The sequence below is a fragment of the Propithecus coquereli genome, unplaced genomic scaffold, assembly GCF_000956105.1.
Source record: "Propithecus coquereli isolate 6110/MARCELLA unplaced genomic scaffold, Pcoq_1.0 Scaffold59, whole genome shotgun sequence".
Classification (NCBI taxonomy): Eukaryota; Metazoa; Chordata; class Mammalia; order Primates; family Indriidae; genus Propithecus; species Propithecus coquereli.
The window spans coordinates 5,804,080-5,814,982 of record NW_012151840.1 but is presented as its reverse complement, the minus strand read 5'-3'; the positions used below and the strand labels follow the sequence as shown (position 1 = coordinate 5,814,982).

The following is a 10,903-nucleotide window of genomic DNA, read 5'->3' as shown; positions in this document are numbered from 1 at the left end:
CTCATATATCCCTCACTCTCACCCCTGGGATAATCAAGAGTTTAATTAATATTGACTGAAATGAAGCTTTGTAGAAAAGCCAATTAAGTCATGTGAGAGTTGCAGAGCTCTGCCTTTCATCTCTGCTAGCTTCCCCAGCAGTGGGGCGAAGTTTGGCGATTGTCATGAGTCATTGCATAATGAGCTCCAGTGTCTCCTGCATCTTTGCAGCTCCAGAATTCAAAAGCTGTGATCCAGTCAAAGGACGCCACCATCCAGGAGCTCAAGGAGAAAGTCGCCTATCTGGAGGCGGAGGTGTGTGTGCTGGACAACCCTGGCAGGGGGATGGGGCTCGTGAAGACAAGATGGACATAAGGGAGGGAGAGGTTATAGAGGGGGCTTGGCCGGATCTAGCTGCTGCTCTGAAGGGAGTATCTGGGATGGTAGGTGGATCTTCAGTTCAGTTGAGTAAACGTTTTCTGAGAACCTCCAGGGAGTTGCTAACTATGGTGAAACCTGCCTCTGCCCTCCAGGGACATAGCACGGTCCAGGCCGCATGCCATGGCCACATGGATGTGAACCCTTCATTCTGACCCTGTGGGCTTTGCAGAGGAGCTGACAGTGGCAGCCAGGCTTCGAAGGAGGAGGAGGCGTTCTGTAGTTGGAGTCTTTTCCATGGCTAAGAGGATGGGCTTGATTAGCTGTCTTCCCAGTCTAGTTTCCACGTTGTTACCAAGCCCTTCCTGTCTGTTAACTACCTGAAGATCACTTTGTAGCCACTGTGTGAAGATTCCTTGTGTGGAGGAGATAAATGGGAGAAAGGGTTGTTTATCTTTAGGGAGTTTGCAGTCTAGAGTTAGAGATAATATGCATTTTTTTAAAAAGACCAAAGAATGCTTTATAGAATAGCGTATGGACGAAGGCAAGGGAATATCTCAATTGACGACAAGAAATCGTATACAAGACATGTATGTAGAGGATATACAGGAAATGGTCAGTGTTGCGCAGAGTTGTTGAGGGGCCGGTATTGGAGGAAGAGAGCAATCTGTAGTAGTGAGGACGAGGTGAGTGGGCATCTGCGTGGTGGGGATGGGGCAACAGCAGCACAAACACAGAGGTGGAGAGACCAGAATGTGCCAGAAAAAGGCCAATTCTAACCCCATAGCTTGTATTACAGAATTTGGAGATGCACGACCGGATGGAACACCTGATAGAAAAACAAATCAGTTATGGCAACTTCAGCACCCAGGCCCGGGCCAAGACAGAGAACCCGGGCACGTGAGTAAACGCATATAGATAGAACGGGCCCGGGTAGGAAGGGAAGTGGGAAGGAGAGAGCCATGTGAAACCTTTAGTGCTAAAGCAAGGACAAGGCTCTTTTAAGTCCAGCTTTTTCCCCTCAGTCTCTAATCTGACCCATTCTCCACCAGAACCATTTTCTAACCTAGTTAGTAGAGCCTGATATCACAAGCCCAAGGAGGTCCATGAATGGCTTCTAGATGTACGCGAACCCTCTGAAATGGTATGCATAATGTATTGGTAATAGTTGCATATTCCTAGGGACAGGGTCTTTGCTTTCAAGAGATTCACAGGAGGGCCTAATACCTTGAAAAAAGTCAAGAATCACAGCTATATCCACTTCGCAGTTGCTGAACTTCCCCTCTCTTTGCATCAACCCTGCCTCCAGGCAAATGTATCGTGCCCCACATCTTCTCTTAGATGTCACTGACAGTTACTGTTTCAAAGCATTTGGAACCCCGAGTTCAGCCAGCACTGAAGTGTGAGATTCCAGAGGCACATGTGGAGGGTGGGCAACAACACAGGTGTTTCCAACACAGCTCAGCATTTCCAACTTTCTTTTCAGTGTTAGGATATCCAAGCCCCCCAGCCCGAAGCCCATGCCTCTCATCCGAGTGGTAGAAACATGAGCTGCCGGGAGACGGATGCTGCTGTTGCTGCTGCCTCCTGCCTACGGAGAAGCCCACCACCCCTGTTGGCTGTTAGCACGGACTCTGACTTCCTGACTGTTCCCTGGCTGCACCTAGGGCTTGGGCTCACATGTCCCACCATTCCCAAGCTCCTCTCCTCTGTGTGCTGGGCAGACAGAGCATGAGAGCCTCCTCTGGACACTGCAGCCCTTTGGAAGATGTTATCCTGCCGGCAGGAGCCGGGGCAGTATCCTTATTCCTATAGTTACTGTTTTTCTCTGTAGAGAGGCTCCCTTCTGTGGTAGACTGAAGTCCAACTGCCCTAGAAGCCAGGCCTCCATCTGGTCGGGAGAGGTGACGAGATGTGCCTCAGCCCTCGAGGATGGAGGTGTAGATGTCCAGAGTGATTGGAGAATGTCCTGGGGAATGAAGTTCTTCTGTAAACACAGCTCAGTTCTTAGCAACAAACTTTGTTTTTCTACTTGTTCCACCCTCAGCCCGTGCTGACCTGGGCCTCCTGGAGACAGACTGCAGGGCTGGGGTCAGAGTCAGTGAACCTAAACTTCGACTGGATGGCCTTGTCTTTCTGGGGAAAAGGTTTTGAATGTACATTCAGGGAATAGTTTTTTGCAGAAAGATTCTCTAGGGCCACAGACAGTTATGTGTGACTTCTCTCTGCTGTGAAAACTCCCAGAATCTCTTAGGGTTTTCCCCTAAGGTGTACCACAAGGCACACCTCAGTCTTCTTGACCCAGAGCCTAAAAACTGTTTTCACTGGGTTACATCAGTCCCGGCAAAATCCTCATTGTATTTATTTTGCTAAGTTATTGGTGTTTTTGCTTATATCTCATAATTGATTTAATACCAAAGTTCTACAGTCTTCTCTTGCAGTGTTTGTATTTGCTTGAAACTGAGAAAAGTGTTCCCTTTGGACTTGTTGATCTCTGAATGACATTGTTATTTTTCTCTCCCTTCCTTCCTTCCTTCCTTCCTTCTATCCTTCCCCTTTTCTTTCTTTTTCTTTTTCCTTTTTTTTTTTTGAGACAGAGTCTTGCTCTGTCTCCCAGGCTAGAGTGCCGTGGTGTCATTATAGCTCACTACAACTTAAGACTCTTGGGTTCAAGCCATCCTCCTGCCACTGCATCTGGCTAATTTAAAAAAAATTTTTTTTTGTAGAGATGGAGTCTCACTATGTGCCCAGGATGGTCTGAAACTCCTGGCCTCAAGCAATCCTCCTGCCTCGGCCTCCCAAAGTGCTAGATTTACAGGTGTGAGCCACCACATCTGTCCCAGAATGAAATTGTTATAAATCTTTCCCTTTCCTCTAACTGTTTCTTTTCCCTTCCTCCTCCGAACTTGGTCTACACCTCAGGAATGCAAGTATACTTTCCCTGAGGCGTTGGGGTCTGAGAGTGCGTTGTTTGGGGGCAAGGGGCAATCAGGACTCTTCTAGGGCGAGGAGCTGTTCTTCCCCTGACCCCTCTAAACCCCTCTGCTCCATCATTGGTCTTTTATCCTGGCTCTGAATGACCCTGCAGCTTGTCTTTTTCTTTAGTGCTTTTCCCCCAGCCTCAAGAAGTAGATAAGCGTCAGAGTGGTGCTAGAAGAAATAGAAAAATTAAAACTAAATATAGATTAAGTCTTTAGGCTCTACTTGGCTCAGAACCAGAAGCCTTAAGTCTGTGTGTTTCTGTGTAACAGGGCCAGGCTCGCATTCCGGCTTGTCCATATGGTGTTCTGGGACTTGAGGTAGCTCCCTCATTTGTGAAATGAGGGGGTCAGACTCTGTGTCCTTTCCAGTTCTGGTATCTTTTTCTGTGGCATATTCTTTGTATGGTGAATTTAATAAATTATGTTACTCTGTCTCTTTGACCTCCTGGCCTGGTTTCCTTTCACTTTTTGGGGAGGATGAAAGGATATAATATTAGTGCCTCTTGAATCGACATGCCGTTGTCCACATCTGGGAGGTAGGGTCCAAACGTGCCAAACACTATGATATGAGGACTTGGTGGCATTTAGAGGCATTAGAAGCAGCTCAGCTCCATGGTCTGGGTCCTGACTGTAGGGTGTAGCCCCTAATTCCCTAATGTTAGCTTCGACTCTCTCTGGGGGTGGCCTTGTGGGAATCTCTAAGCTGGGCCGCTTTGTGTCCTCCTCATTTGGAAAAGAGCTGCTCAGAGGTCCTGGGATTACGCAGAGATACGCCAATCAGCACTCGAGGTTGGTAAGCAGCCCCATGTCCTTTGCGGAAATGGAAAGCACTCTGGAAATGCTGACTGCAGCTGGTTAAGGGTTTCGTTTCTGGCTATCTCTGCGCGTCAGTTAGTCCCATGATTTTTTTTTTTTTCTTTCTGCCAAGAGGCAGTTGACTGCAGAGCCAAATGGGGACATAGCTGAATTCACAGGAATCTTCTCTGGGCCAAAGAAACTAGAAACACACCCCTCCCTCATCCCTGGCCTTGTTTCCTTTCCAGCTCCCCTTACTCTCCTTCAATTGAAAGAGTGTAAATTTTTCTCTTACTACTTTTCTTCTCCCTTCTCCTGCTTCTCAGCCAATTCACACCTCAGGCTACAAAATGCGTTGGAAACTTCCTTGCATCCTAAACCTGGATTTGTCTTCTGACACCCGTGGTTCTCTTCTTTTCTCTGGCAGTCTTGCTTGGCGTGGGTATATCCAGACTGTGCCTGTTCTCAGAATATTAACAGGGCGGAAGCAGGGTGGAGTTGAGGTCCCAAGAAGACTCGCACGGCTGGAGGAGTACAGGAGTGAGTGTGCTGCGGTACAGGAATGGGAGGCTTTCCAACTGGACCTCCTGCGCTTGGGGGGAGGAGCACAGATTTGGGGTGGAGATAATGTAGTGGCCTGGAGGCCTTCCGGAGACTAGAACTAGAGCTCAAAGAGATTCCTTGGACAGAAAAGTGCCTCTGGTGTGTATTTCCCAGAGTTGAGTTGCACTACTGCCAACAGGAGCAGGGCCACGCGCAGGGGACAAGGAGGTTCTGTGGGAGGGAAAGTAGTCAGGGAAAGATAGTTTCAATTAGAGACGGGGAACAGGGGACCCGAGGAGAAGGAGGTAGAGCTCAGGGCCTGCGAAAGCGTGTGATGTGTAAGCTGCTCCTGGCTTCAATGGCCTGTTTCTTGCCTGTGTTTTGTCATTTTTAAGCCACCTCCTCCATGCTGCTTTACTATTTTGCAGAGAGAGGATGGAGTCTAACTCCCTGGGACCTTTGCCATGAAGGCTTGTTTCTTTGAGCTGGGCTAAGAGCTGCCCAGACATGCATCCGTCATCAGCTGCCTCCTGTAAACCTGGAGCGTCAGCCCCGACGTGGGAAAAGCAGCTCGCGGGAGCACACTTCGCCTTCCGAACAACTGCCCTGTCATCTCCCTTTTCCTTTGTTCCTTCCCCTGAACAGAAAAAAAGCCTGGCAGTAACATGATATTTCAACCAAATGGTGCTTTGGAACTTTTATAAAAGTAAGTTTCTGAGGCCAAACATTGGTTGGCACATTTTCTTCTCTATTTTAAAGTACCTTTCGCTATGGAATGTTCCACTTTGGAAAGATGCTCTGACATGACACAGGTTAAAGTAACTTAATTTGACCGAGGAGGGTATTGTCCTTTGGGTTGAAAAGGCAGTGTTTCCTCTTTAACCTGCTCTTCAGTATGTGATGCTGTTTTCTGCGGGGCCTCTAACAACCTCCTGGGCTCCCTCCTTCCTCAGAGCCAGGCCTTGCGGAGCTCAGGCTCTGACCCAACAGCAGATGTTAGCTTAGGGCCCTTGGCCTCTTTTCCTTGCATCGATTTAGGACTCTAGCTTTGCAAGGAGAAATTATTTCCTATTTTCCCTGTCCCAATTCTAAGTGCCATGGCCTTGAAACTTGAAAGTTGGAGACCTAAATATTCTGTCTAGTCCCTCTTTCTCTAAGGAAAAATCTTATCCAGGCTGAGGATAAAGGAGATGTTTTTTAAAAGCCAGTACTTTCTAGCACAGCACGCTCTGTAGATTGGCAGTGAGACCTACTTTGAACTCTAAGATGTGTGTGGCCTTTCTGTTGGAATCTCTTTTCCCCTGGAGCCCTCTGGGACACGGGATTGAAGGTAGATGGTGGCAGGATAATTAATTTCCTGACCAGGTGTTGATCGCCAGGTCTTAGACCACAGGACTTCAGAGGGCTGAGGGAAAGGAAGTCATTAGTCCTCATGACTTCATCTATCAATTCAGTGCCGATCACACACCCAGCCCTTTCCTGCCTCCCACTAGGATTCCAGGCCCAAACTTGCATATGTCTGCAGGAGTTCTGTGACCCTTTTATGTCTGTTTTATATCTCTATGTCTGTGCTTGTGTTTGAACTGGCCTGCTATGTAAAATATATTTCTTACTGTGGGAAAACATGTGAAGAACACTGGTCTATAGGACAAACCCCTTCCCTTGGCCGTATTGCAATCTCAGGGTCAGGAGGTCCAAAATTGACTTCCTTTCAAACGTCTCCCCTTTTCAACCTCTTGCACTTTGTCTTAGTGGAAGCATAACCAAACCTTCAGTGATTCAGGCTAGAGATTTTCAAGTCACCTGTGACTCCTCTTTCCATTCCTTTATCCCTTACATCCAATTTGTCACCATATCCTAATGTTTCCTCCTTTGAAATGTCTCTCAGACATGCCCCTGCCCACGTTCACAGCCTAAACTTAACCCATCTCTTGAATCTGGGTTACCACTGAGGCAGTCCTTGCTGATCCCTGCCTCTAATCTCTTACCTGCCCCAAACCCACCCCCCCACCACTGCCATTTGAATCTTCCCCAAATGCTGTTTTCATTTTATCATTTGGGGCTCTTTAGCCAGGACAAAAGAATGCCGATGGGAAACATGATAGCAATCTCCAAAGAGATGAAAGTCTGTCCTTGGGAGAAGTAGTGGCAGTTCTGCTCCATCTAGCTCCAGAGGACAGAATCTAGATCTGTGGGTGGTGGTTACAGGGAGACAGCTAAGAAACAAAAGGATGCATTGACAATTAGAGTGGAGTGGACTGTCTTGTCAAGCAGTGAGTTTCCTTACACACACCAGCAATGTCGCAATTACAAAACAACATAAAAAATAATGACAAATAGAAAGTACCTGGGAATAAGCTTTATTTGAAGTGTCGGTGATCTATGTGAAGAAAATGACCAGATATACGAAGAAATTTCTCATAGTTGTTGTTAAGTATGGGGAAACTTAATGAAGAAAATTATTTTCTGGATGGGGAAATTAAAATTGTAAAGATGTCAATTCTTCCTTGATTTATTTTTTGGCTTTGTGTGATTACAGTGAATCACACTGTAATTCAATAGAGTCTTTTTAGAACTGGATATCATTATTTGAAAATTCATCTGGAAGAATAAATGGGGAAAATGGCAAAGAAAATTTTGAAGGCAGAGCTTAATTGGGAGGATTATTAGCCTTGGCAAATAGCAAAACATTATATAGCTTATACATCAATTTAACAGACTAGCTAGACAGAAGTAGACCCAATTATACAGTATGAGCATTTAAGGATAAAATAAGCCTTACATCTCAGTGGGAAAAAAAACATTTGAACAGTTGGTTAAAAATTGGGAGAGGGCCAGGCGTGGTGGCTCACGCCTGTATTCCTAGCTCTCTGGGAGGCCAAGGTGGGCGGATTGTTTGAGCTCAGGAGTTCGAAACCAGCCTGAGCAAGAGCAAGACCCCGTCTCTACTAAAAATAAAAAGAAATTAATTGGACAACTAAAAATATATAGAAAAAATTAGCCGGGCATGGTGGTGCATGCCTGTAGTCCCAGTTACTCGGGAGGCTGAGGCAGAAGGATCGCTTGAGCCCAGGAGTGTGAGGTTGCTGTGAGCTAGGCTGACGCCACGGCACTCACTCTAGCCCGGGCAAAAGAGTGAGACTCTGTCTCAAAAAAAAAAAAAAAAAAAAAATTGGGAGAAAGAAAAGGACTCTAACCTTAAACAGTATGCCTAAATAAATTCTAGATAAATTAATTAAATATTACAAATTATGGAAAAACTAGAAAATAGAATTGAATATCAAATCTGAAAGGAGAGATACATTTAGAGTTTTGATATTAAAGGTCATGAAGGAAAGTATTTTAGTTCATAAAAATATAAAATTTCTGAATTAACTAAAGAAGGCCAAAAGAATGAGGAATTATTACTGATAAATGTAAATGAATAGGCAATATTTTTATTATAGGCTCAAGCAAATTGATACAGATACTAAGATTCCACTAGATTAATGGCTGGGACCAGAATGGATAGTTCGTAAAAGGGTTCATATTCTTTTTCTACACATAGTTATTAAGCTCCTACTCTCTGCAGGCCGCCATGCCTTGGACCAAGGATTCAGGTAGGGCTAAAGCAGTGAGCAAGACAAGAATGGGCCTGTCCTCAGTGATCTTGTGTTAGATAGGATAACATGGGCTGCAAGTCATAGAAAATGTGACTGCAATTGATTTAAGTAATAAAGGATCAGTCTTACTGGTTCAGGTAATAGAAAAGTCCAGAGACACTTTAGGCTCAGGTGAGCCTTATGGTGTTACCAAAAGTTTTCGGTAATTGTCTCCAATGCCAAATCAGTGAGAACGAAGAATGAGGACAAGTGGTTTGAGGAAGAGGAAAGAGAAGTTTACTAATTTGCCGGCAAATGAGGAGGGCAGCAGATTAACGTCTCAAAAGACCCTCATCTTGCCTTTAAGCAGAAATACAGAGCTTTTCAAAGGGGGTTTTTGGGCTCATGTGATCAGTGTCACATGATGGGTTCGGGCTATTGTTCAACTATAGCTGGTGGTTTCCATTGACCTTATTTCTGGTGAGGACCATCTCAGGTCATGACCTTTGTCCAGACAGTTCTGTTGAGCCAGCTCCTGTGGTTTAAGATGCTAGAAAACAAACAGCAAAGAACATTTTCCTGCCCCTTTGATTACTGGCCTTGGGCAGGAATGCAGGTTTTAATTCCCAGAAAGGATGAGGGTTTTATTTTTATTTATTTATTTATTTATGTATTTATTTTTTTTGAGACAGAGTCTCACTATGTTGCCCGGGCTAGAGTGAGTGCCATGGCGTCAGCCTAGCTCACAGCAACCTCACACTCCTGGGCTCAAGCGATCCTTCTGCCTCAGCCGCCCGAGTAGCTGGGACTACAGGCATGCGCCACCATGCCTGGCTAATTTTTTTCTTAAAATTTTAGTTGTCCAATTAATTTCTTTGTATTTTTAGTAGAGACGGGGTCTTGCTCTTGCTCAGGCTGGTTTCGAACTCCTGAGCTCAAACAATCCACCCGCCTCAGCCTCCCAGAGAGCTAGGGCGTGAGCCACCGCGCCCGGCCAGGATGAAGGTTTTAAAGAGACAAATCATAATACATTTTGCCCCCTTTCAGACCTTTACCTCTGTTATAAGGGAGCAGCAGCATGAGGTCTCACCAAAGACCCAGTTTCTTTCCATTTCTTCTCTCTGCACAAGAGGTTTGTTGCAGTGCTTATGATAATAGTGTAAAATGGGGAACAACATGTGTCCAACAATAGAGAAATGGATAATAAATTAGGATGCAGCCACTCTGGGATATTATGCATTCACTACCAATAGCCATTATGAAGACTATGTCGCATCAGGGAACAGTGCTTAGAATGCTAAGTGAAAAAAAGTAGGACACAAAATTTTATGGACACTTATTTCAGCTGCGCAAAAGAAAAAATGTTTCTGAAAAGGCTAATAATAAATACATCTAAATGCTAACCATGTGTGGAGTGGGTTTTGTCCTTGTTTGTTTTTTGTTACCTTTATTCTTCATCTTCCAAATTTTCTAGAGTGTTCATTCTCTCTCCAGCTAGGCTGTATTCTCACTGCCTTCTGCATATGCTGGGATCATTCCCACCTTTGTACATTTGCTAGTGGTATTTCTTTTACCTGCAATGCCTTCCTCTTTTGACCTATTAATCCATTAAATATTTTTGATAATGGATACAAGGGTATTATGTAGCTTATGGAAGATAATGTATATGAAGACATCTGTAAATTGCTTTACAGATGTTAATTGTTAGGAGGGGGAATAAAGGGGGAGGAAGAAACAGAACCTATTCTTTGTACAATATTGAGCCAGGTACAATAGGGGAGGTCAGGATGGAAAACACAGAACAGAGTTGTAGCCCTTCAGAAGTTTACAATCTTGTCAGGTGAGTGGGGGAGAAAACAACATGTGGAATAGGTGAATAGTCATGGAACATATGAAATACTAATATGAGAGAAGAATGGGGAGAATGTGGAGCTAGAACTAGGCCCTGAGATCTAAGGAGAAGGGCAGGAAGAAAGCTCGAGTTGGAAATGAATGAGGCATGTGTGGGGATGATGAGCCCAGCTGAAGAGTCCTTTGGGAAAGTGGTGGGAGAGGAGGGGGATGAAGAGACCATTGAGTGGGCCTCCCCCCACCCCCAATCTTTAGAGCAACAGGTCTCCACTGGAGTTTTTGTTTGTTTGGTTTTACTAGTATATAATTCTACAGGGACAGCGGTCTTCCTTGCCTGTCTTGTTCAATCAACGCAGAATCCCTGGTACCTAGAAGAGTAGTGTCTGGCAGGCAGTAGACACTCAGTAAAGATTAGCTGAAGGGAAATTGGAATGAATGAATAGCAGGAGTGACATGCAAAATAAGAAGGCTAATCCCAGAGAAGCAAATGGCATGGATTGAAAGGTCAAGGCTGGCATCAAGGCGTAGATGTTAGAGCACCTCCAGGCATGAGATAATGAGGGACTGAACTGGGATAATGGCCATTGGACTGGAAAGTAGGGGACAGGTGTGAGAGGCATCTGGGAAGAATGGATCGGCCTTGGTGACTGATTGACTGGATATAGGAGAGGAAGGAGAGAAAAGAATCAGAGATAACATCAAAGAAAGTTATTCTTCATAACTTAGCCTGAATTCTCTTCCATGAATTCTTCCCAGAATTCTCAAGCCTGTGCTGTGTTCCCTTTCTGAACTCAA

The 10,903-nt window shown here is 45.1% G+C and overlaps 1 protein-coding gene across 1 annotated transcript in view; it reads left to right on the top strand.

Moving 5' to 3' along the window:
- The window catches only part of TUFT1 (tuftelin 1), a 45,488-nt gene extending 42,616 nt beyond the window's left edge, over positions 1 to 2,872 (top strand). The window contains 3 exon segments of the mRNA XM_012658881.1: positions 211 to 294; positions 1,157 to 1,257; positions 1,844 to 2,872. Coding sequence (XP_012514335.1) covers positions 211 to 294; positions 1,157 to 1,257; positions 1,844 to 1,907 — 249 coding nt within the window. The 3' untranslated portion in view covers positions 1,908 to 2,872.
- The last annotated feature ends 8,031 nt before the right edge of the window (positions 2,873 to 10,903 follow it).